At 49.2% G+C, this 26,977-nt stretch overlaps 1 protein-coding gene and 1 long non-coding RNA gene across 2 annotated transcripts in view; one reads left to right on the forward strand and one right to left on the reverse strand.

The window, feature by feature from the left end:
• Nucleotides 1-1,946: 1,946 nt before the first annotated feature.
• Nucleotides 1,947-8,858, reverse strand: LOC114814297. Its single transcript, XR_003762068.2, has 2 exons — nt 8,539-8,858; nt 1,947-2,129 (listed from the first exon to the last, which is right to left on the reverse strand). It is a non-coding gene; the product is annotated as an uncharacterized LOC114814297 (long non-coding RNA).
• The window catches only part of KYNU (kynureninase), a 68,194-nt gene continuing 48,303 nt past the window's right edge, over nt 7,087-26,977 (forward strand). The window contains exons 1-4 of the mRNA XM_029072337.2: nt 7,087-7,197; nt 12,314-12,499; nt 20,690-20,810; nt 26,039-26,121. Of these exons, the coding sequence (XP_028928170.1) occupies nt 12,331-12,499; nt 20,690-20,810; nt 26,039-26,121 (373 nt within the window). The 5' untranslated portion in view covers nt 7,087-7,197; nt 12,314-12,330. The remainder of the gene's footprint in view (nt 7,198-12,313; nt 12,500-20,689; nt 20,811-26,038; nt 26,122-26,977) is intronic.

The raw sequence follows: 26,977 nt of genomic DNA on the forward strand, positions 1-26,977 counted from the left end.
TGGACAGGGGAAATGTCCCACACTGGCAGGCAACATGTCTGACCCAGGAAGCGCAAGGAAAATCATCTCTGTGACATCCAGTTGTCCCAAGGTAAGTGGAAGACGGAGGAGGAGGGTTTGTGGGAAACGGAGACAGAGGAGCCGGGGGGTCTAGAGGCAGAACTGGGAAGCAACAGGTCTAACAGAAAGAGTTCGGGTCTGGGAGTCAGCGGACCTTGGATCTAATCCCTGCTCTGCCACGTGTCTGCTGCGTGATCTTGGCCAAGTCGCTTCACTTCTCTCGGCCTCAGTTTCCTCATCTGTAAAGTGGAGATGAAGACTGTGAGCCCTATGTGGGACACGGACAGCATCAAACCTGATTAGCTTGTATCTATCCCAGCATTTAGTATGATGCCTGTCACATAGTAAGCGCTTAACAAATACCATAAAAGTAAAGCTGTTGATATACGACTTCTGTCGTATTCTGAAATTGCTTCAATAACACTCTTGAGGAGATGCTGAGCTTCTATCCCCTCCTCCCAATTAATTAATCAATCGGTGATATTTACTGAGTGCTGACTGCGTGCAGAGCATTGTACTAAGCACTTGGAAGGGTCCAAACAACAGAACTGGTAGACATATTCCCTGCCCACGAGGAGCTTACAATCTAGAGGTAAGCTTACAGTCAATTATACTGATTAGTGGTTGCCAGGGCTTCATTTTCTGGAGGATTGCAGGGAAGTACTGTACTTCCCCTTTATTTCGTAGTGGGAGGATGGGGCATCATCAGCCTGCTTGGCTCCACCTCTCTGTACTTTCCCTCTTTTCTGGTCTCTATCTTGATTTATTTTTCTTCAACTTTCTCCTTTCCACTCTTCCATTCTTTCTTTCCCAGGGTTCCGCCCCCACCCCCGCCACCACGCCTGGTCACGGCAGTTGTCTCCTCTTCACTCTGTCTCCGCTTCTATCTCCTCTCCCTTCTATCTCCTCTCCTGTCTGTTTCCTCTCCCTTCTGTCCCCTCTCCCTCTTCCTCTTCCCCCTTTCCTTTCCCTCTTCCTCCTGCCCCCTCCTCTCTTTCCTCTCCCTTCCCTCTCCTCTCCCCTCTTTCTCCTCTCCCATCCTTCCCCTCCTCTCTCTCTCCTCCTCCCTTCTTGCTGGCCCCTCCTCTTTCCCTCTCCCTCTTTCTCCCCCTCTCCCCCCCTTTTTTTCCCTTACCTCCCCTTTCTCCCCTTTTTCCTGCTCTCCCCTCTTTCCCCTTCTTGCTCTCCTCTCTTCTCGCTCTGTCCACTTTCCCTGCTCTCCCTGCTCTCTCCTTCTTTCTCCCCTCTCTCCCCTCCTTCCCCTACACCTTCCCTTCCTCCCCCCCGCCACCCAGTCTTCTCCCTTTCCACTCTCCTGTCTCTTCTCACCTCCCTCCTGGTCACTTTCCTCCCTCCCTGGCTCATCACGCTCCTTAACTGGCCCACAACAGGTAGGATGCAGAGGACTAGAAATTGGAGCTGAGAACATTGGTGAGCCGGACCTATGCCATGGGCCCCCGGGGTGGGAGCACCGATCGATCAGATGTCACCATAGCCCTGTAGCTCCCTCCCCCCTACTCCCAGAAGCCCCTCTAGGTCAGGAGGTTTCCAGAAACGTTTTCCCACAAAGCACTGGACTTCTTGGCGAAAGGGATGGATGGAAAATCTGGGGAGTGGGAGCACTTTCTGGCCAATTGGTGGGGGTTTGCAGGGGGCATTGTCACAGCTCCTGCGCCCACCCTCACCCTGAGAGCCCTAGAAAAATTAATCAATTGATTATTCCATCTGGACCGAGCCACGGTGCCGCATTTGGAGAGTGCTGCATATTCATGAAGAGCTTTACAATCATTTTCCCGAGCCCTCTTCGGCATCATATTCTGAGAATCCCCCATCCATCACGTCTACGTGCGAACGTATTGAAAGCAAAAAAAAGTCAAGACAATGTGTACCACTTTAAAAAATGACTCTATTTTCCCTCTGAAAATGGATCCTTAAACACGCTTGAAGTTTGCAAATGAATTAGCCCACAGTAACATCATCTGAGCAAAAACACAAAAACAACGTTGCTTCTTGGCTTCCAGGAAACAGAATGTGTTTCTTCCACTGCTACCGTGGTGACGGCACCCGATCTAAAACAGAAATGTCTGGAGTTATTAAGGTGTTAATGGAAAATGTAATGAAAACTTCAGCGCGGGAGGAGATGACATGCTCACCATTAAAAACGAGGCCTTCCCAACTGAAATGCCAAAGGGGAGAGGCCTGAGCTGCTGGTTGGCTCAAACCTTCTCCATTCACAGTTCTTTCCTGCCAGTCCTCTTTGCATCCGAATGTCTGCTGGAGGGATCGTGGGGATTTTAGTAGCAGCACCGGTACTGTGCAAAGGATGGAGGTTGGCGGATTTTTTTTTTTAGTAGTATTTGTTAAGTGCTTACTTCGTGCCTGACACTGTACTAAACCCTGGAGTAGATACAAGTTAATCAGGTCATATACAGTCTGGGAGAACAGGGATCGAATCCCCACTTGACAGATGAGGAAACTGAGGCCAGAGAAGTGAAGTGATGTGCCCAAGTCACACAGCAGGCAATTGGCAGAGCTGAGATTAGAATCCAGGTCATCTGACTCCCGGGCCCTCCCGGGTCTGTGCCCTATCCACTAGGCAATGCTGCTTCTCTTGGGCCCCTCAACTGTTTGGTCTGGAAAGGACACAGCTTTCAAGCCCAGGGGTTTGAAAGAGAAGCTTGGATAAACACTAATACTACTAGTAGTATTGTAGTATTTATTAATTAGTGAGTTGGTTAGGGCAAGTTGGGGAGTCCATTGGTTGTTCAGGAGGGTGAGCAGCCCACATTTAATAATAATGATAAAAACTACTGTACTCGTTAAGTGCTTACTATGTCCGGGCACTGTACTAAGCGTCGGGGTGGATGCAAGCATATCAGGTTGGACACTGTCCCTGTCCCACATGAGGCTCACACTTTTAATCCCCATTTTACAGGTGAGGCGACTGCGACACAAAGAAGTGAAGCGACTCACCCAAGGTCACACAGCAGACAGGTGGTGGAGCCGGGATTAGCCTTGTGGGGTCCCGGGGCCCCCTCTGAAAGGGAGACAGAGTCCTAGGCTGGATGGCACCGATTATGGGCTTCCAATTTATGTACTGTGTAGTTTTCCTTTTCCTTCCGGTTGTCTTCCCCGTCCATCTGCGCCCTCTGCCCACCGCCCTACATGACAGAGGGCTTCTTCAACTGCATTTTAGGATTCTTTCACTCAATCACACTGATTGAGCTCTTACTGTATGCAGAACCCTGTACTAAGCGCTCGGGAGTGTACATTATAACAGTAAACAGACACGTTCCTGGCCCTTAACGAGTTTACAGGCTGGAGTTTAAAGGCCCTACCAGTTAGAGTAAGTCTGCCAGCCGCATCCATTCTCCTTTCCTTTTATATCTCTTCAGGATTCCTGGAAGAACTACACTGGGGTGTGAGGGAGGTGGGCAACAACATTGTACTAAGCACCGGGGTAGATAAAAGCCAATCAGGTTGGTCACAGTTCCTGTCCCGCATGGGGGTCACGATTAATCCCTATTTTGTAGAGTATTTGATTTGATTTGATGTTGGTATTTGTTAAGCGCTTACTATGTGCCGAGCACTGTTCTAAGCGCTGGGGTAGACACAGGGGAATCAGGTTGTCCCACGTGGGGCTCACAGTCTTAATCCCCATTTTACAGATGAGGTAACTGAGGCACCGAGAAGTTAAGTGACTCGCCCAAAGTCACACAGTTGACAAGTGGCAGAGTGGGATTCGAACCCATGACCTCTGACTCCAAAGCCCGTGCTCTTTCCACTGAGCCACGCTGCTTCTCTAGAGTAGAGAACTGAGGCACAGAGAAGCCAACTGAGTTGTCCAAGGTCACACACCAGACAAGTGGAAGAGCAGGGATTAGAACTCAGGTCCTTCTGACTTCCAGGACCTTGCTCTATCCATTAGATCACCCTGCTTTGCAGGATGGCTTCAGTGTCCATTCTTATTTTATGTGGGCACGGCTGACTGCTGAGGGAGTGCTTAGCACTGCATTGGAATCCTCCCTTTTGCTGCAGGGTTCTGGACTAAGTGAGTGAGGAACAACAACCAGAAGAAGCAAAATGCACAGAGTCTCCCCCCAAGGAACTTCTCACAATCTACCGAGCCTAGGACAGAGGATCGGAATTGTCGAGTAAGATTGGGAGAATAGATGTAATCCTAGCCCCCATCAGATAGCTCTCCGTTTAGCAAATCAGTAATCAGATAAATACAGGCGCTGGAGCTTTCAGACCCAGGCCCCATTCCTGGAATTTCTTCCAACTGGTCCCCTGGGAGGCAGGGGTTGGCTTTGTTTCCTGATCTGAGCTGCAAGAGAAGCAGTGTTCTGTCACCTAGTGGATAGAGCACAGACCTGGGAGTCAGAAAGATCTGGATTCTAATCAGTGCTCCCACAATGTGTCCTTGGGTAAGTCACTTTTCTGGGCCTCAGTTACCTCATCTATAAAATGGGGATTGAGACTGTGAGCCCCACGCGGCTTACATCGATTAGACCGTAAGCCCGTCAGACGGCAGGGACCGTCTCTATCTGTTGCCGACTTGTTCATCCCAAGCGCTTAGTACAGTGCTCTGCACATAGTAAGCGCTCAATAAATACTATTGAATGAATGAATGACAGAGACTGTGTCCCACCCGATCGGCTTGGATCCACCCCAGCGCTTAGTACAGTTCCTGGCACATAGGAAGCACTTAACACATACCATAATTATCATCATTATTATTCTCTGGGTCTCAGTTACCTCACCTTTAAAATGGGTAAGACCGTGAGCCCGATGTGAGATATGGACCGGGTTCAACCTTGTACCTACACCAACACTTCGAACATAGTAACCGCTTAACAAATGCCATGAAGGAAAAAAAAAAGAGTACTGGGTTCTGGGAGGATACGGGCTGAAGGCTGAGCAGTTTTGGTCCTGTGATCTCTCAGGGAACCTGGAAGTTCTGCTGAACGTCTAGCTGGAGAGGTCAACCCACTTTCTTAGGGAAACTTTAGCCTCCCCAGTTCACCTCCCCAATTCACTGGAGCCCGTTAGCTCGGCTACGAGAGATCAGGGGAATCTGGGCTTCCCCCCTGGGATTCTGGGGTCTCAACTCCTCTCCTTGTTGACTCTCCACAGCAACAATGGCGAAGGAAGCTGGGATGGCCACATCAGGAAGTCACTGAAACCTGGCAGCGTGGTTATCAATCAATGATATTTATTGAGCGCTTACTATGTGCAGAGCACTGTTCTAAGGGCTCGGGAGAGTACAGTACAGCAGAATCAACAAACAGGCTCCCTGCCCAGAGCGAGCATAGCCGGAGGGAATGTCCCAGGCCTTGGGGTCAAGGGACCCAGGCTCTGACTCTAAACTGGGAGCTTGGTGCAGCAGGGAATGTGTCTGTTTACTGCGATCTTGTACTCTCCCAACCACTCAGTACAGTGCTCTGCACACAATAAACAGTAAACACTCAGTGAATACGATTGATAGAATGAATCTGATCACTGGCCTGCTTCGTGTCCTTGGCAAGTCATGTGACCTCTATCTCTCCAGGCCCTCTGTCTCCTCATTTGTAAAATGGGGAGATGCCCTTTCTCCCCTCTTTTAATAATGTGACTCCCTTCCCCCAAGGGACAAGTGGCCCGCACCCTCCCTCTCAGTATCACCTTCCCCCAGCCCTTCCCTCACACTGCCCTCTTGACTCTTCCCACCCCTCTCTCTTCTTTTCCACCTTCTCTTCACCCTCCCTTCCTCTCCCTCTCCTACATCCTCTCCCTCGGAGAAAGTAGATCCACCCCCCCCCCCAGAAAATAGTACCCCCAGCCCCAGACGAAACCCCTGAGAACATTGGTTTGGCCCCTTCTTAATCCGCCCTGGGACATTGTTTGGGTGTCCCTGACCTTGAGGTTCTAAATGGGGCTAGGAGAGCTGGCTCACCCCTGCCTTTTTATTTTAATGGTATTAAGCACTTATTATGTGCCAGGCACTATGCCTGGATAGAGACAAACTCATCAGGTTGGACTTAATTTCTGTCCCACCTGGGGCTCACGGTCTTAATCCCCGCTTTACTGACGAGGTAACTGAGGCACAGAGAAGCGAAGTGACTTGTCCAAGGTCACACACAGCAGACGAGTGACAGAGCTGGGATTGGAACCCAGATCCTTCTGCTTCCCAGGCCTGGGTTCTACACACTAGATCATGATGCTTCTCTGTTCTGATGTGGACCCCCCCCCCACCGAAAGGAGCGAATCATAGGATTGGCGGGGAGACTGGATGGAGCTTAGGACTGTGGATCAATGCCAGGGCCCCTGGAGGATTTCCTCCGCCCAGGAGAGGTCTGGGACTTCCCAGTCGGCCCTACGGAGTGCTCTGCCCACGGTAAGTACTCAATAAATCGGTTGTTGCGGCTTCTCCGTTCTCTCTCGGTACCAGCATATGATGGTAACGAAGACCCTCTCGGTAGAAAAGAGAGAAGAGTTCGCCTCCCAGAGAGCCCGGCCCAAGCACTTGAGCCAAGGATAATAATATCGTAATTATTATTTTAAATGGTAATGATTGTGGTATTTGTTAAGCACTTACCTTGTGCCAAGCACTGTACTGAGCACTGTGGTAGAGAGTAAGCACAGAGTAAGCGCTTCGCAAATACCATAATTATTATTATTATAAAATAATCAGGTCTTGTATGGGACTCACTGTCTAAGTAGGAGGGAGGACAAGTATCGAATCCCCATTTTGCGGATGAGGGAACTGAGGCCCAGAGAAGTGAAGGGATTCGCCCAGGGTCGCCCAGCAGGAATGTGGCGGAGCTGAGATTAGAACTCAGGTCCTCTGACTCCCAGGGCCCGGGCTTTTTAATAATAATAAGGAAATGAGCCAAGAGGGCAAAGCCTGAACTCTGGCAGGGACAGAGGGGAAGCAGCCGGTGGAGTTTCCTGGCCCAGAAGCAGAAGGGGTGTGGTGGGGAGGCACATAAATCGTGGGGGCGGAGCCAGAGTCAGAGCGACCTCCTTCTTCCCTTACAAGTGGAACATGACCAAGTTCCTGGCTGCTGATCTATCTGCTGCCCCAGCGGGAGAGTTCAGTTCCTCTGGAGCTGTTGGGAGCTGTCAGAGGCACAGCACGAGGAGCTGCCCGTCCAGGTGAGAACTGAACCCCATAAAGGGGGAATCCCCCACAAAGGCCTTCCTGGCAGGCCACCAGATCACGCCCCGTCTGGGCACCGGGCTTGGGCCGGGCATCACACGTCTTGACGGTTTCCTTATCTCCATGCGTGTGGTTTGAATAACTTGCTCCTCAAGTCCAGCCGGTCTTCTTTATTTGGTATGGCAGTAGAGACTGTTTTTTTTTTGTTTTAATGAAATCTGTGAAGCGCTTACTAGGTGTCAAGCACCGTCCTAAGTGCTGGGGGAGATACAGGTTCATCAGGTGGGACGCAGTTCCCGTCCCATTTGGGGCTCACGGTCTAATCAGGTTGGAGAATGGGTATTGAATCCCTACTCTGCAGGTGAGGGAACATGTCTAACAACTCCCTTTATATTGTATTCTCCCACACTTATTAAATCGGATCGATCGACGGATTGATGCGGCATCTCAGGCACACGGGGAAGTTGTGACTTGCCCAGGGTCACACAGCAGAAAAGTGGCTGATTGTGGGGAGGGAATGTGCCTGCCAACTCTATTGTATTGTACTCTCTCATGAGCTCGGTAGAGTGCTTTGCACATAGCCAGTGATCAAAAAATACCATTGATGATGATGAAATGGCAGAGTCAAGTTTAGAACCCAGGTCCTCTGACTCCCAGACCTGGGCTTTTTCTACTAGGCAAAACTGCTTCTCTAATGAGAGTGGGGGGGAAGCTCTCAGTTTTCTGAGGAAATCCTGACTGTCTGGGCCGGGTTAAATAGGAAAGAGCGAAGGAGAGGGAGACATAGAAAGAAGAAAAGAGTAAGGGAGATGGAGAGGAAGAAAGAGTTGTGACCGAGAGAAGGAATCTAGAGAAAATCAACAGTCGCTTAGCCCGTCATTGCGCATGCATTATTTTATCTGGGAGACGGTTGCAGATTAACTGGAAGCAGCAGAACCGGTGTCCTTTACCTCAAGCTTCATGTCACTGGCTTTATCTTCACTGCCATTGACTCCAACCTGTGTCTCACGCTCTTCCACTCCACAGTTGTGTTTTTAAATGGTAACTGTTCCGCACTTACAGTGTTCCAGCCGCTGTACTAAGCGCTGGGGTAGGTACAGGCTAATCGGGTTGGACTCCGTCCCTATCTTAGGGCTCCCAGTCTTAATCCCCATTTTATGGATGACAGAAATGAGGCACAGAGAAGTGAAGCGACTTACCCTGGGCCACCCAGCCCGACATGTGCCGAAGCTGGGGTTAGAACCCAGGTCCTCTGACTCCCGGGCCTCGGCTCTTTCCATTAAGCGCCGGGGTAGTTATAGAGAAGTGAGAGTGAGTGAATGAGTGGGTTCGCTCACCTCAACCAGCTGAAGGAATGTGAATCAAGCCGGGAAATTTGGTTCCTCTTTCGTTTTCTGCGGTGACAGCCGTCACATTCTAAAGCAGCATGGTCCCTAAGCGGCATTACCCCCAGCTTCTCCTGACCCCATCCACCGTTGCTTCCGCACGACGCTTTAGGCAGCGTATGATGTTTCTCCGGCCTGTTGGAAGTCGAAACTCCTGGGCGGGGCAAATCCTTGGGACGGAAAAAATTATTTATTTCTCAGCATCCGCTTTACTCCCTCAGCGCCCCATGGCTCAGCTAGATTTTCAGCAGGGTCCTTCCCTGACCCTCGACTTTTGCCCTGTTAGGGGATGTGTGTGAGGGCCCTATTTGTGCGTTTGATGGGTGTGTGTTTATGTACGCATTTCCAAGAACTTTGGTAAACATTAACTCCGGTGTCCTCTGCCCTTCCCGGCAGGTTCTGCAGCTGTGCCTTTTCATGTCACGTTAGGAAAGCACATGTCCATGGCCAAGTGACGAGGGCATGGACTTGGGAGTCAGAGAACGTGGGTTCTAATCCTGGCTCCCCCACATGTCTGCTGTGTGGCCCCGGGCAAGTCACTTAATTTCTGTGTGCTTCAGTTACTTCATCTGTAAACTGGAGATTAAGTCTGTGAGGCCCACGTGGGACAACCTGTTTACCTTGTATCTCCCCCAGGGCTTAGAACAGTGCTTGGCACATAGTAAGCGCTTAACAAATATCATTATTATTATGTCAATTGGGTTGGACACAGTCCCTGCCCCACGTGGGGCAGGAATTCTCTCCCTATTCTTAGTACGGACTCTACACATGGGAAGCGCTTAATAAATTACTATTTACTACTACATAACCTCCCCAAGGAACAAAAGGATTCTCACAGGAAATCTCCTGGAACGCCAGTGGTCAGTCAACGCTGTCGCCTTCTGCTGTCGGGCAGGATGGCTTCTTGGTGACTGAATGGCTCTGGACCTTTCCTGGAACCATCGAAAAATCTAGGGGATCGCACTGAGAAGGATACAGGATGGAACCTAGAATTAGCCCCAGTGAAATCTTTACTGTGTCTCAGAGATAAACCTTTGTGACCTTTTCGAGGCACGCAAGGGTAAATGGAAACTATACTTCATTACAGGACAGGCGGAGGGTAGAGAGGATGGGGCTGGGAGTTGGGACTCCCGCGTTCTAGCCCCACCTGTTCCCTGCTGTATGATCTCGGAGAAATCATTCAAAATCCCACCCTGTGTTTCTCTACCTGTAAAATGAGGAGAAAATATCTGCTCTCCCTCCCTCTTAGACTATATGCCCGTTCTAAGAGACGAATTGTGTCCGACTGGATTATCTTGTAACTACCTTAATGCTTGACCCACAGTGAGTACTTAGTGTTACTTTCAGGTTCCAATAAGAATAGTCATCCTTTGTGATTTTTCCTTTTTTAAAAAAATGGTATTTGTTAAGCACTTATTATGTGTCGAGCACTGTCCTTAGAGCTGGGGTAGATATCAGTTTATCAGGTTGGACACAGTCCCCGTCTCACAAGAAGATCACAGTCTAAGGTGGAGGGAGGAGGATTTCATCCCTGTTTTACAGATGAGGTCATCGAGGTACAGAAAAGTGAAATGCCTTGCTCAAGATCCCTCAGCAGACAAATTTCAGAATCAGAACCCAGATCCTCTGACTCCCAGACCCAGGCTCTTTCCACTAGGCCGTGATTCTTCTCTCACCAGCTATATCGTCTCCATACGGCCCGTTTGTATTCTTAAGTAGGTTCTCTATTGATTTGATTAATTCATGGTTTCCCCTTTCTCAATCAAATGTTCTCCGTTCCCATCTACTCGCTCCTCAGGTCCCTTCTAGTGATAATATGAATTAATTCTCGTGTCCCAAAAGCAGGGATCGAAACAAAATAATCAGATCGGACACAGACGCAGTCCCGCCCGAGACTCACAGTCCAAGAGGGTGAGCGGGGCCCTCACCCCCATTTCGCAGATGAGGACCCGAAGCCCAGTGAGGCTAGATGACTCGTCCAAGGTCCCACAGCGGGCCGGTGGTGAAGTCGGCTTTCGAACCCACGTCTCCTGACTCGTAGTCTTTCCGCCACACCGTCTGCCCCTTCGGTACCGTTCAGGATGCCCGTTCGGCTTCTGGCCGGAGCACCCACCCCCTTTCATAAGGCAAACCCATCCTTCTTCCCACTCTAGGCTGTAAGCTTGTTGTGGACAGGGAGCTCTGTCATATTGTACTTTCCCAAGCGCTTTGCACAGTGCCTGGCATATTGTGATCGCTTAACAGATACCATCACTATCGATATTATTACAGTGCCCCGCACACAGTAAGTGCTAAATAAATACCACTGATTTACTGATTCCCTTCCAGAGGCTCCCCAGTAAACGGACCTCTCCAGAGAGCTTCTCTCCTGAAACCTCTTCTCCTTTACTTTGTGGCCAAGCCCTCACCACTTCAGAGTTCATTCTTTGATCACCCCCGCCCCACCCAGTTCCCCCTAATCTGATGGAGTCTTGTAGTGCTCTCTCCTCTGTTGCAGTTGGCTCTCTCCCTTATCACTTTACCCCTCTGCCTCCCTCCTACTGCTGCTTATCTCTTTTCAGGCAGTAAGCACTGACCTTAGGGCTTTTGGACTCATTACCCCAGCCCCGAAAGGGCTTTGTCATTAATGCCAGACTAAAGTTTTCGGTTAATAATCACACCATCATCATCCTTATCATCGGGGACAACAGTAAATACATTTGATTGATTATCCAGTCGCTAGTGTGGGCAGAGCGCTTCCCCGGGCACCTATTGTAGGCATAGTGATGTTTTGTTAATTATTGCTAATAATGATCGTTATATTAAGCAATTTCTATGTGACAAGCACTTTGCTCAGTTCTGGGGTAATTACAATATAATAATCATAATGATGATGGCGTCCGTTAAGCGCTTAGTACGTGCAGAGCACTGTTCAAAGCGCTGGGGGACACAAGGTGATCGGGTTGACGTTCGTGGGGCTCACCGTCTTAATCCCGCTTTTACAGGTGAGGTGACTGAGGCACAGAGAAGTGAAGTGACTCGCCCAAAGTCACCCAGCTGACAAGTGGCGGAGCCGGGATTAGAACCCATGACCTCTGATTCCCGAGCCCGTGATCTTCTCACTGGGCCGCGCTGCTTCTCTAAACAGATTAAACACAGTATGAGCCCCTCCTAGGGCTCTCAGTCTGAGAAGGAGGGCGAACAAGTATTTTATTTGCATTTTGCAGATGGGACAACGGAGGCCCAAAGAAGTGACTTTGTCAGGGTCACACAGCAGGCAGGTGACAGACCCGGATTGGAACCCAGGTCCCCTGACTTCCAGGACTGAGCTCTTTCCATTACACCATGCCACAGGCTCCTCCTTTCAACCCCAGAACAAACAATTGTAGAAAATATTTGCTGCATTTCTGTTTTCTCTCCTCTGTAAATCCATAGCCTGACTGTGGGCAGAAGCAGCACGGCCTTGTGGATAGAGCCTGCCCCTGAGAGTCAGAAGGATCTGGGTGCTAATCCTGGCCCCAACATTTGTCTGCTGTGTGACCTGGGGAAAGTCATTTCACTTCTCTGTGCTCTAGTTACCTCATCTGCAAAATGGGGATGAAGACTGGGAACCCCATCGTGGAACAGGGACTGTGTCCGAACCTGAATAGCTTGTATCTACCCAGCACTAAGAACAGTGCCCGGCATATAGTAAGCGCTTAACCAATACCATTAAAAAACCAAAACACTGTTGCTTTCTCGTCTCCAGGCAACCACTGAGCCAAAATGACCACATCTCCCTCCGTCACGCCCGCAGCCATTTTGGAAAGACTCTCCGCCCGGCTTGGTTGCCTGCCCACCGACGAGAAGCTCGCACTGTATTTGGATCAAGAAGACGAACTCAGGCACCTGCAAGCGTGTTTCCACATTCCCCAGATGAAGGACCTACCCTCAAGTAAGAACCGGCTCACCGTGGCACTGGGCTCCTACCAGGTGGAGAAGCAGCATGGCAGAATGGATAGAGCACGGACCTGGGAATCAGAAGGTCATGGGTTCTAATCCTACCTCCGCCACTTGTCTGCTGGGTGACCTTGGGCAAGTCACTTCTCTGTGCTTGAGTTACCTAATCTGTAAAATGGGGATCGAGACTGTGAGCCCCACATGGGACAAATCCATCCGGATTTGTTTGTATCCACCCAAGCGCTCAGTACAGTGCCCGGCACATAGTAAGCACTTAACAAATATCAGGATTATTATTATTATTATTATTATTATGTGAATTTAGCAAAAACCGGAAGAAATAGCAGAGGTTGCTCTGGTTTAAATCATTTTTTAATTTTTTTTCAATGTCTTTCACCCCTTCTATACTGTAAGCTCAATGTGGGGAGTAAACCTGCATACCATAGTCTACTCTCCCAAGTGCTCAGTACAGTGCTGTGCACACAGTAAGTGGTCAATAAATGCCAGTGATGGATTGATCGCCTAGACTAATCAGGGCCTTTGAGGTCTGTCTGCTCAAGATCTGCTCAAGTGACGTAATAATGATAATGATAATGATGGTATTTGTTAAGCACTTACTATGTGCCAAACAGTGTTCTAAGCGCTGGGATAGATACAAGGTAATCAGGTTGTCCCACGTGGGGCTCACAGTCTTAATCCCCATTTTACAGATGAGGTAACTGAGGTGCAGAGAAGTTAAGTGACTTGCCCAAAGTCACAGAACTGATAAATGGCAGGACCGGGATTAGAACCCACAACCTGTGACTCCCAAGTCTGGGCTCTTTCCACTAAACCATGTTGCTTAAAGAAAGTTTCTCAGTCTCTTCCAGCACTCTTTGCTTTCCATCCTTTCCTGAACTGAACACTCATTTTTTCTCTTTCTTTCTTTCTTTCTTTCTTTCTTTCTTTCTTTCTTTCTTTCTTTCGTTCGTTCGTTCGTTCGTTCGTTCTTTCGTTCGTTCTTTCGTTCTTTCTCTTTCTTTCTCTTCCTTTCTTCCTTTCATTCAATTGTGCTTATTGAGCGCTTACTTTGTGCAAAGCATTGTACCGAGCACTTGGAAGAGTAGACTATAACAATTAACAGGGACGTTCCCTGCCAAAACAATTTCCCAGTCTAGAAGAGGAGAATGTGAGAACACAGCTCTTAAATGCTACTCCAGCCGCCCCTCAGTCTCTTGGAACAATCTAATAACTGATGAAAAATTATAGGCAAAACGTTTCCTTTAAATAGATTTAGACAGTAATGCCTCTAAGGACTGAGCACTCAAAGCAATTACTTTCTCAAACAACATATTTCACCAACTCCTGTTGGAGTGTGTGCTATTTATCAGAGTTTTTTTCGTATGGTACTCGTTAATCGCTTACTATGTGCCTGACACTGTACTAAGCGCTGGGATAGATACAAGCTAATCAGGTTGGACCCAGATCCTTTCTCACATAGGATTCACAGAAGTTTTAGTCCCCAGTTTACAGACGAGATAACTGAGACACAGACAACTGAGGTGACTTGCCCAGGATCACACAGCTGACAAGAGGCTGAGCTGGGGTTACAATCCAGGTTCTCTGACTCCTAGGCCCGTGCTCTTTCCCCTAGACAATAATAATTATAATGGTATTTGTTAAGCTCTTACTTTGTGGCAAGCACTGTTCTAAGCGCTGGGGTAGATAAAAGGTAATCAGGTTGTCCCACGTGGGGCTCAGAATCTTAATCCCCATTTTACCGATGAGGTAACTGAGGCACAGAGAAGTTGTGACTTGCTCACAGTCACAATACCGAGAAGTGGAGGAGCCGCGATTAGAAACCACGTCCTCTGACTCCCAAGCCCGTGCCCTTTCCACTAAGCCACTCTGCTTCTCGGGCCATGTTGTTCCATATCTTCCACTCCGGTGCCTCTTGGGATTCAGTCCATCAACTGTATCATATTAAATTATTTATTTATCCAGTTATTTATTCACTGGTATCTGTTAAGCACTTACTACGCGTCAAGCATTGTTCTAAGTACTGGGTTAGATACCGGTCGATCAGGTGGGACACAGTCCCCGTCCTACAAAGGGCTCACAGTCCACCTGGGAGGGAGACGAGGCATTGCAGGGACAACAAGGTGGGGCGAATATCAAATGCCCAAATGTCACAGATCCGAGTGCGGAGGTGATACCGAAGGGAGGCTGACTGTGACGGGTCACGCAGGCTCTGCCTTTAGGCCTCACTTAGGTCCTATCAGTCAACCAATCAACAGTCGTATTTATTGGGTGCTTACCGTATGCAGACCACTGGACTAAACTCTTGGGAGAGTACAACAGAACACATTCCCTGCCCACAATGAGCTTATAGTCCAGAGGGGAAGAAAAACATGAATAGAACTAAATGAATCACGGATATGGACTTAAGTATTGTGGGGCCGGGGAGGGGGATGAATAAAGGGAGCAACTCAGAGTGCCGCGGAAGGGAGTGGGAGAGAAGGACATGAGGGCTTAGTCAGGGAAGGCCTCTTGGAGGAGATGGGCCTTCAGTAAGGCTTTGATATTTGTTATTGGTCTTCAGTTAAAGTCCTCCCGCATGAAGGCTCTGATGCACCCAACTACCCTTATTCCCCTTCCCCCGCGTCGGGGAGCGGCAAATAGCGCTATGTGGTAAAAGCCGAGGCCTGGGGATTCTAATCCCCAGGTTCTCCACTCGTCTGCTGTGTGACCTTGGGCGTATCACTTCTCTTCTCTGCGCCTCAGTTGCCTCATCTGTACAAGTGGGGATTCTGACTGGGGGGTCCCATGTAGGACAGGGACTGTGCCCAACCCGATTTGCTTTTATCCACCTCAGCGTTTAGTAGAGGGCCAGAGCAAGCACTTAATGAATGCTATAGTTATTATTACTGTCATCATTATTTGCTTAGAACAGCTGCAGGTTCATCTCATTCCAGGGACCCTCAGCCTCCCTGAACTCTCAAACTCCTGTAGTTGAGAGAACTGAAGGCAGGATCAGAGGGGTCTGAGCCCCAGGGCCCAAAACTATACAGAGGTGCGGAGAGAGACTTCTGTCAGTCTCCGTGCATACCTCTCGGGGGTGGTTTAGTCTCATTTCCCAGAAGCAGAGAAACAGACCAGTGCCGTTGCGAGCTCCAAGCCAGTTGCTGATTACCTAGATGAAAGTTTGCCTCCTGATGCTCTCGATCTTCTGCCAAGGAAGTGAATTTTGGTATTTGTTTAAGCACCTACAGTGAGCCAAGCCCAGAGGTAAATTTGGACGATCAGATTGGATCCATTCAGAACTTCCAATAGAACAGGTATCCCTACTGTCCAGGTGAGGAGTCCGGGGCCCAGAGCGGTTGGCTGACTTACTTTCGGTTCCTCAGCGGGCCAGTAGTGGGGCGGGGACTGACTCTGGGTCTCGTGATGTCCAGCCCTGGCTTCTTTTCTTGAGGCTTCACTGCCTCAAGTTGGAGACGTCTTGGTGAGCGCACCCTCCCGTGCTGAAGATTGATCGACCAGTGGTATTTATTGCGTCTTTACCTGGGTACGGAGCACCGTGCTAAGCTGGTGGGAGTGTACAGCACACAACAGAAACGGTAAAATCAATCCCTAGCCGCAAGGAGCTTTCGGTCTAAAGATCTGGAAGTGGAGCCGAAGGGTAGGTGCTGGCCTTTCTGGGGATTCTGGGAGTAGGGTAGAGTAGAGCTTGTTTCCTCACCTGCCCCCCTAGAATGTCCTAGAATGGATGTGTTAACTGGTCCTCTCCCAAAGGACACTGTGTCTCAGAGGAGAACATGTGGACGAGGGCATGAGTTACTGATTGCAATGATTAGTCAGATATGTCCTGCCCTCGCTTCCAAAAAGCAGCAAGATGGACTTTAAATCTGTCTGGCGATGGGGAGCGGAACACTTCCAGTTGAGACAGGCAAGATGGAGCGAAGCTGTCCACGGAGCGGTGTGAGTCGAGTCCAAATAAAAATCCGACCGCACAAATGGATGATGTTCCGGGCGGCCCTGCGGTCAAGGACCGCCACCTGCTGACCCTCAAGGTCCGTATGAGAGGCCTGGAGAAGGCGTGAAAGAAAGAACAGCCAACTTATCCCTTCAACAGAGTCAGCCCGACAGCTAAGCTCTCCTCCAGTAAACAGCCACTCTCGGAGACACGGAGGTGGAGACAGATTACCTTTTTAATGAGATGATTTCCGTGCTTCAGATGTGCAGAAACCTTCTTCCTCTGACAGGTGTCAGAGCGGTGAGAACTTTGCTGGATATGTCTAGAGTTCTCGGGACAGGGCTTGCATCGCCTCAAATCAGAAAATTCCATCAATGGTAGAGGATAGAAAGGGATTGCAGACTTGTAAGTCGGTCAGTCATATTTATTGAGCGCTTACTGTGTGCAGAACACTGTACTAAGCACTTGGGAGAGTAAAATATAACAATATAACCGACACATTCCCTCCCCACGGTGAGCTTAGCTCTTTGTGGGCGGGGATTCTGTTTACCAACTCTGCTGCAGTGACATTTCCTAAACACTTAGTATAGTCCTCTGTACACAGTAACTACCCAGTAAATACCACTGAGTAATGGAGTTCAGAACCAGAGACCCGGAGTGCTCTCCCTGCCCTGACAAGTCCCCTCACCCCTCCCTGCAATAATAATGATATTTGCTAAATACTTACTGAGTACCAAGCGCAGTACTAAGCCCTGGGGTAGATAGAAGATGATCAGATCCCACATGGGGCTCTCAGTCTTAGAAGGATGGAGAACAGGTGTCCCAAGATAAGCAAGTATCTTGGCTGCCATTCTCTTCTGAACAGATTTGTCCACTTGGCAGCGAGTGTGATTTGTTTTACATAACTCCACCGGTGCTATTGACAGTGGACACAGTGGACAATTCATATTGGCACCGTCTGAAGAATTCCAACTGTCAGAAGAAAAATGGGATGACCATCCTCCTCGTTAAAAAGACCTTGAGAAGGTTAATAATAATTATAATCGTAATGATTTTTAAGCGCTCACTTTGTGCCGAGCACCGTTCTAAGCCCCAGAGTAGATACCGGGTAGTCAGGTTGTCCCACACGGTGCTCACGGTCTTCAGCCCCATTTTACAGATGAGGGAATTGAGGCCCAGAGAAGTGAAGTGACTTGCCCAAGGTCACACAGCTGACCAGCGTTCTTAGTCTAGGCCACAATCAGACCCCCTTATAAGGGGCTCTGGCTTGGTTAGGCCTCTCGGTCACTATTTTATAAGTTCTCAGACCCCCACCTTCTTAAAGAAGATGACTTTGTCCAGAAATCCACAGTCCTGTCTTCCACCTTCTGTTCTGGTCCGATCCTTGCGTGAAGATCTCTCCAGACAACCACAGGCGGTGGTCAATGCAAGCTGGTTCTTTTGCTTTTAAGAAAAACATGGAGCTGTCTGCAAGGGTTTATTGTCCCCTGAGCTTTCCTCTGTACATATTTAGGCTTTAAATCTGTAAAGGTTTCGCCCTTCAGGATCTCTGCATTTTTGGTCGATAGAGTTTATGGAGCATTGTAAGTTCAGTCTTGGCTTACACTCTAGACCCTGATTCAACGGAGAAGTGAATGCAGATGGAAAGCTTAGCAACTTGAGGGGAAAAGCAACTTTCTGGTCACTGGTTAGGGGTGCGGGAGTCGCTGCCTGTATGGTGCATATGATCCTGCCATGCACTGAATCACTCTCTTTCTGAAGGCTTGGAAGAATTGATCACCGAAAGCTTTATAGATTCCTCCCCCTCAATCATTCAATCATATTTACTGATGCTAACTATGTCCAGAACACTGTATTAAACACTTGGGAGAATAGTATTTCCTCCATTTTAGAGATGCGGTTAAGAACCTTCATCCCCACCCTGTGCCACTGGAGAGTTAATGAGCTTCCCTTACGATTTAGCTGGCAGCCTGGCCTACTGGAAGGAGCCCGGCTCTGGAACTTGGGAGACTCAGGTTCTAGTCCCAGTTTGGCCACTGGACTTTTGGGGATCTTCACCTCTCTGGACCACATTGTCCTCATCTGTAAAATGGGGTTAAGATACCTGGTCTTCCCCCCACCTAGATTTTGAGCGCAGCGTGGGACAGGCACTGGAACTGATCTATCGTACATCTCCTTACTCTGTACTGTCCAGTTTAAAGCCAGACCACTGGCCACCCTATCCCCAGCTGAACAAGAAGTGTGTGGCTATTGGGTATAGCGTGGGCCTGGATTCTAATCCCAGCTCTGCCACTTTTCATTCGTTCAATAGTATTTATTGAGCGCTTACTATGTGCAGAGCACTGTACTAAGCGCTTGGAATGTACAAATCGGTAACAGATTTCTGCTTTTCTGCTATGTGATCTTGTACAATTCACTTAATTCTCCGGGCCTCAGTTTCCTTAACTTAAAATGGGGATTCGGTGCCCGTTCTCCCTCCTACTTAGACTGTGAGCCCCATGCTGGACAGGTACTGTCTCCAACCTGATCGATTTGTATCTACCCCAGGCCTTAGAGCGGTGCTCGATACACAGTGAGTGCTTAACAAATACCATTAAAAAAAGGAGTCTTCCCTGCTTTGGCGCTATCCAAAAAGGAACGGCGGAGATGATGTTTCCCTTTCGATATTCGCTCTGGCTTTTTGATTGAAATTTTAGGTGTGGCAACCAGACTCCCAGCTCCAATTCTGAACAGTGCGCCCCTTCTCTCTCTTCCACAGGAGACTCCAGAATTTCCCCCTCCTTCTGCTTCCCTGCCTCCAACTTGCCTAACCAAAAAAAAAAAAAACCGTTAATAGATCCAATTCAGAAGCACAAAAAATACCTACATCTCTTTTTATCATTCTAGTTAAAAAGGATGCAGATAAAAACAGGCAGCCTATCAATAAAAACAGATTAGCTTGAAAGGGTTTTTTGTGATGCACGCTTTTGCAGAGCCTTTCGAGGTTTAATTAAGAAGTTACATTAGCGGTTACATCGGACAGGTACATTACCAATGAAGTTCACTGAAGTATCAGAGTCGCAAGCAAGAGACGCAGCATGTGTTCCTGAGATCTGTTTGGCTGCGGTCTCTTGGAGGGGGCTCCCATGTGTTTCCGCTCTTGCCGACGGAAGTGCGGAAGGATGAAGAGATAAATCGGAGTGAGGTGATCTGAGGAAAGGTGATTTGAGAATACGAGCTCGGGGAGGCCGCTGGTTGACCCAACTGGAAGGCGGAGCTCAATCGGGGAAGGCCTCGATCGGTCCATCAATCAGTGGAGTTTACTGAATGCCTTCGGTGTGCAGAGCACTGTGCTAAGCGCTTGGGAGAGTACGTTGGGTTTGATAAACATGATCCCTGCCCTGAAGGAGGTTTCACTGTAGTTTGGGAGACAGATACTGAAGTAAATGATAGGTCCTTCTGGGGGAGGAGAGATGTTTAAAGGGCTTTGAAGGTCGGGAGAGCCGTGGCCTGGAAGACTGAAAAGGGAATGAGTTCTAATTAGGGTTAAGGTTAGAGTGAGTTCCAGGCAGCATAAAGAGTCTGAGCCAGGGCCTGGAGGCCAGACCATCAATCGTACTTGGGAGAGGGCAATACAGGAGGATTGGTAGAGCCCCTCTCTGCCCTCTAGGAGCTTACCATCTAGACCATTGAGATGTGAAAGAGGCACAGTGCTACTTGTCAGCTGTGTGACTTTGGGCAAGTCACTTAACTTCTCTGTGCCTCAATTCCCTCATCTGTAAAATGGGGATTAAGACTGTGAGCCCCACGTGGGACAACTTGATTACTTTGTATCCCCCCCAGTGCTTAGAACAGTGCTTGGCACATAGTAAGCGCTTAATATCATCATCATCATCATCATCATCATCATCACAGTGAGATTAGTTTGGGAGGAGAAAAAAGTTCATTGTCCTTAAAGGCTGGCCTAAAAAACTCTTCCTCAATTTCACATATGCTGGGCATCCTCGCCCACCCCCTCCTTCTGCTAATAGTCAACGGAAGTAACTGGTTGTGATTTCCACTTAGGAATCCCTGATTTTCATTTGGTTTCTGACCGGAAGCCAAAACCATATTTGGACTTTTGGCACTTCACTTCCGGGAAGGCTCCTATGGCCGATCTCGTCGGGTCGCCTTTGGCTACCGCGAGGTCCAAAACCTCATGCACGCTCCACCGACACGTTGAAGAAAGCAACTCTTTGTCATTATTTTCAGTTGACCCGTCTCTGTCGACCGCGGAGGACAAAGCCATCTATCTGTTGGGAAATTCTCTCGGACTTCAACCCAAGAAAGTGAAGGCTTATCTGGAGGAGGAACTGGACAAGTGGGCCAAGATGTAAGCAGTTGGGTTCCCTCGGTGTCTTGGATCACGGTAGCTGGGAGGTTGTGGGGGAGGACCTTGAGTGACTCTAGGGTGGCAGATTCTCTATTTGGGGTGAGCCAGGATTTCTTGCCCCTAGTTGGGAAAGGGAGTTGGATGGAAATCGTGCTGTTTCCCTCCAAGTCCCTCAGCTTTTGGCTCCGTGGGGACTACTTGTCCCGTCACGTTGTGAGACTCAACCTGAGCAAGGACCGAGCATGCTCCTGGCTGGACGCTGTGGTCCAAACTTGGAAAATAAGTGAGCGCTCTAAATGGTCAGATCAGGGGAGGTGGACTCGACCGGCTGGAAGACATACCGTTCTATGGAAATTATTTCTTTCTCAAAAACTGCCAAGATGGTCCTCAGAATTTTGGAGCCATCTAGATCAACCCAGATGTAGGGTTATTCAACTGCCAGAGATGCAAAAAGGAGGAAGGGGCTTTTGTGGGAGAAAAGGAAAAAAATAACTCAGCTCCTCCCTCCGGCCGGGTCGAGCACTTAACCGCGCACACTAAGCGCTTGGGCCGTTCAGTGCGATAGACCTGGTAGACACGTTCCCTGCCCACACTGAGTTCGCAGCTTAGAGGGGGAGACAGAAAGCGATCTGGACAGATGTTATAATATGTAATTTGTGGGTACGAACACGAGTGCTGTGGCTCTGAGGATGGGGCGAATGTCAAATGCCCAAAGGACACAAATCCCACTGTGAGGACAATGCAGAACAGAGAGAAGGCCAGGGAAGAGAGGGTTTTATCAGGGTTTCTACTTAACACTCAGCAGAGAAGGTGTCAGAAGTCAGCAAGGAGAAGATCTGTCATTATCTTCTGGTCTACCCAGAGAAGAATGAGAATTCCGGAATGGGGGGCGGGGAGTCAGACGGGCACGAGGGAGAATGTGCCGACACGGAATTGAGAATCAATTCCTCAAAGACGGTTTCCCGTGTGCTTGAATTGGAACATGGAGTAGTATACACGGCTCCCATTAGGAAAATGAAAGAAGTTCACTATAGAGTCAACGATGACTGATAAGTTCAAGTGAGGTTGGAATATTGGAAAGAAAAAGTCAGCCCTACTAGCGAGGACACCGGGAGAATCGGAAGGGTTTAGCTAGAATCGTGAATGATGGGTTGGAGGAACAGTTAAGTGTATGAGAAGGTCTCGGTCCTGGTCTTCCAGATGATCCCGTGCTGGTGGCAGACACTGAGCGGACGGGAACACGTGACAGAATTTCTGGACTTCTCCCTCTCCGGAGAGATTCTAAAACCAGAACGATCCTCTGCTGGCCAGGAGGGCCTAGATGGGGATGGGTCGTATGACCTCTCCCAATACTTTGGTTTTTATCATCATTCTCAGTCTAACGCCACTGCTCCGCAAGTGAGAGAGGCAGGCAAGTCTCCCAAGAGAGCAGTAGAAGCAGCAGCATTCCAATCGATCGTTACTTCTCATGGAGCTCCTGCTATGTACAGAACACTGTGCTGAGCATTTGGGGGAGTACGGTAGAGGTGAAAAGACATGACCCCTGTCCTCAAGCGTTGTATGATCAAATAAGGGCCTGCAAGGAGCTTCCACTCAACAGAAGAGAAGCAGTGTGGTCTAGTGGATAGAGCACAGGACCTGAGTTTTAATGGCAGCTCCACCACTTGTCTGCTGTGTGACCTTGGCAAGTCACCCCACTTCTGGCGTAGTGGATAGAGTACAGGCCTGCGAGTCAGAAGGTCGTGGGTTCCAATCCTGCCTCCGTAACCTGTCTGCTGTGTGACCTTGGGTGAGACACTTAACTTCCCCGTGCCTCAGTTACTTCGTACGTATAATGGGATTGAAACTGCGAGCCCTATGCGGGACAGGGACTGTGTCCAACCCGATACGCTTGAATCCACCCCAGCACTTAGTACAGTGCCTGGCACATAGTGGGAACTTAATGAATACCATTCTCTGTGTCTGCTAATTCTGTTGTACTCACCCAAGTGCCTAGTAAGCACTCAGTAAAAACAGGTGATCGATTGATTCCCTGTGCCTCAGTTACTTCATCTGTAAATGGGGGTTGAGGCCGTGAGCCCCATGTGGGACATGGACTGTTTCCAATCTGAATAGCTTGTGTCTACAACAGCCAGGCACATAGTAAGTGCTTAACGAATACTGTAAAAAAAAATGGAATTTTCATGATTTTCCTGCTGGTCCTGAGGACCCCTGTCCTTTTTCAATCAATCAGTAGTAGCTAAACCCTCCTTTCCCCCCATTTCCCTCTGCTCCTCCCCCTCTCCCTTCCCATCCCCTCAGCACTGTACTCATCCGCTCAACCGTATATATTTTCGTTACCCTATTTATTTTGTCAATGAGACGTACGTCGCCTTAATTCTATTTATTTGCTATTGTTTTAATGAGATGTTCATCCCCTAGATTCTAATTCTCGCTATTGTTCTCGTCCGTCCGTCTCCCCCGATTAGACCGTGAGCCCGTCAAAGGGCAGGGGCCGTCTCTATCTGTTCCCTATTTGTACATTCCAAGCGCTTAGTACAGGGCTCTGAACATAGTAAGCGCTCAATAAATACTGTTGAATGAATGAATTGAATGAATTTATTGGGCCGTTATATCTTCGTTCATTCACTCAATCATGTTTATTGAGCACTCACTGTGTGCATAGCATTGTACTCAGCTCTTGGGAGAGTACAGTACAACAGTAAACAGACACATTCCATGCCCACAACGAGCTTATAGAATAGAGGAGGAGACAGACATTAATATAAATAAATGTTACATCAAATTACAGATAGGTACATTACTGAGCGCAGAGCGCTGAACTGAGGGCTTGGGAGAGGACAGCACAATCCCTGCCTTCTAGGTTCTGCGGAGTCTTTTCTCTGGGATTATTAGGAAAGAAGGATGGACATTACGTCTCAATCTTTTCTTTCACTAGGGCAAAGAGTGCGCTGGTCTACCTAATAAATTAGGCGGAACACGGAGCTGCCGTTTAATCTTGTCTGTCAAGGTTTCCAGAGCTGCCTCGGTGGCCCGAGCCAGGCAAGGACGATATGGCCGCCTTCATCTCTCTGTCTCTTTTATGACCCCGGGCTGGAGGCGGGAGGAGGAGGAACGGAGGCAGGAGGTTCTTGGAATGATGTACAGGACAGGAAATGCCAACAGCGGTGCGGTCCGAATGTATCCCGAAAGATTATCGCCCCCGGAGTCTACCGGCGTTGGAGTAGGGTGGCGTTATGGGCTGGGTTATAAATTCTCTGAGGCAGAGCGTAGAATTTTACTACCTAAATGTAATAAGATGTATAGTGCCATCAGCAAAGGCTATAGAATTCTATGTGATTAAAATAAAAAAGGGTCCCGGGATCTGCCTTTAACTAGCATTTAACGATAATGATTTTTGTCTTTAGCATTTATATTGGAAGTCGGGCGAGGGGCAGACTGCAGGCTAGCCAATAATGATAGGAATAATAATAACCAGCAGGCCCCTCGCTCCTCCCTCGGGGGGCCGGCCCCACAACGGGCCATCCCCAGGCCCATAGAGGCTCCCCCGACGGGCTCGCCGACGTCCCCTCGAGATCTCGGAAATGAGTTTTGAAATCGCGTCCCACGCCCCGGGCCGACGAGGCGGGCCACCTCTCTACCCGGAATGCTCACTGAGAGAGTGGTGAAATCAGAAACCGAGGGTGCCATTCAGAGAAGCAGTGAGGGCTAGTGGAAAGAGCCCCGGCTGAAGCAGCGTGGCTCAGTGGAAAGAGCCCGGGCTTGGGAGTCAGAGGTCATGGGTTCGAACCCCGGCTCTGCCACTCGTCAGCCGTGTGCCTGGGGGCAAGTCACTTTACGTCTCTGCGCCTCAGTTACCTCATCTGTAAAATGGGGATTATCTGTGAGCCTCACGTGGGACAACCTGATGACCCTGTATCTACCCCAGCACTTAGAACAGTGCTCTGCACAAAGTAAGCGCTTAACGGATACCAACATTATTATTATTATTATTGTTATGGATCGAGGGGCCATTTCTGAAGTTGATGAAAACTTCTACCAGGCTATTTCCTTTGGATCATTTTTTTAACTTGTTTCTGTTAAGCACTTAGTAGATGCCAGGCACTGTACTGAGTGCCCGAGTAGGTACAAACTAATCAGGTTGGACCCAGTCCACGTCCCACATGGGACTCCTGGTCTTAGACCCCGTTTTGCGGATGAGGTGACCGCTGCACAGATGAGTTAGATGCTTGCCCAAGGTGACGCAGCAAGCAACCGAGAAGCAGTGTGGCTTAGTGGCAGGAGCCCGGGATTGGGAGTCGAAGGGCGGGGGTTCTAGGCTCCACCACTTGTCTGCTGGGTGACCTAGGGCAAGCCACTTAACTTCTCTGTGCCTCAGTCACCTTATCTGTAAAATGGAGATAAAGACCGTGAGCCCAAGTGCTTAGAACAGTACTTGGCACGTAGAAAGTGCTTAACGAATACCGTCATTATTATTATTAAGCGGCAGAGCTGAGATTGGGCCCGTTCCATCCTCTTTCCACTAGGCCACTCCATCCCTGGCACCCTCAGGATCGGTGACCGAGTAAGCAGGGTTAGTGCCGGACGGGAGGACCAGTGCGAACGATACACCCCATGTCGACTTTAGTGAGCACCCCCAGGATGGGCATTGGTGCTCACCCACACTACGAGCTCGCGTGCCAAGAAATGGGATGAAGGCGTGCCAAGCGAACCCTGAATCCTGGACTGCAAGGAGCTCACATTCCATGCAGGGAGGACCCATCCAGGACCCTATAGGAAATGAGTTAGAGGAGCCCTGTAACCTAGTGGAAGCAGCAGGAGCCTGGAAGTCAGGAGACGGGAGTTCAAATCCCGGCACCATCACTGGCCTATCAGCCGTAATTATAACAGTAGTTAAGCGCCAAACCCTAAATGAAGGTGTGGGGCAGGTATCCTAGAAGCAGATCCGACTCAGTCTCTGTCCCACTTGGGGCTCACAGTCCGAGCGGGAGGAAAAACAGGCATTTAAATCTCAGTTTGCGGAGGAGGAAACCGGAGCACAGAGAAGTCAAGTGAAATGCCCGAGGTCACGCAGCAGGCGAGTGGCGGGGCTGGGATTGGAACCCAGCTCTCCTAACTCCCAGAGCCGTGCTCTGTCCGCTAGATGATGCAGCTGCCCCAGCGAACTGCCAGAGGCTGGGGCTCCGGGGACAGAGAGTGACGCGTCTTTTGGCTCCTTTCCGTCTCAGGGGAGCTTTCGGGCATGAAGTCGGAAGGCGTCCTTGGATTACAGGGGACGAGTGCATTGTGGGTCTCATGAAAGACATCGTGGGTAAGTACCACATCGGTAACCCTGGCAACGGCATCCCTTCTTCCTAACTCTCGGTGGCGGCAGTAGAAGAGATTGTTTTTTGACTCCTTGGTGCTTTTATTTCCTACCTTCCAACATTTGGAGGCTGACCCTAGCGCTGATGGAATGAACACATATAGAATTGCGGCGGGAGGATCTGAGATCATGAACAATGAAGAGATTCTATTGAGACCATATCTCCAAGGAGAGAGATTGCTTGAGGAGAAGATAAAAGAAAATAGAAACCACGATAAGAGGTGTGGGGGGATGAGGATATCTTGCTTTGTGTTTTCTTTATCTCTGTTCAAACAGGAAACAACAAAATTAACGTTCTCTAGGGGGGCACCATGGGAGGGAGGAGAATTCTTCTCCCCTCAGCAGGTTTCAGACAGATTGACCTAGATTGAAATCTTTCAGGCTATTTGGTGCTACTTGGCTCTCCACAGCTTTCCCTTCTAAGAGGAAGTCCTTGCTCCTGAAAGGTAACTTGAATGGAGAAGATCGCCGTGCCTCCAATTCCCCATTCTACCTCAAAATGGTGCTGAGGGCCCAGGCCGAGGGATCGGTGTGAGTCTCAGGTAGAATTGCACGTAACTAATAATGACGGTATTTAATAATAATGTTGGAATGTGTTGAGATCTTACTATAGGCAGAGCGCCGTTGTAAGCGCTGGGGTAGATTCAGGGTAATCAGGTCGTCCCACGTGAGACTCACAGTTAATCCCCGTTGTACGGATGAGGTAACGAGCACAGAGAAGTTAAGTGACTTGCCCGCGGTCACACGGCCGACGAGTGGCAGAGCCGGGATTCGAACCCGTGACCTCTGACTCCCAAGCCCG

The sequence above is a fragment of the Ornithorhynchus anatinus genome, chromosome 9 (genome assembly GCF_004115215.2).
Source record: "Ornithorhynchus anatinus isolate Pmale09 chromosome 9, mOrnAna1.pri.v4, whole genome shotgun sequence".
In the NCBI taxonomy this organism is placed as follows: domain Eukaryota; kingdom Metazoa; phylum Chordata; class Mammalia; order Monotremata; family Ornithorhynchidae; genus Ornithorhynchus; species Ornithorhynchus anatinus.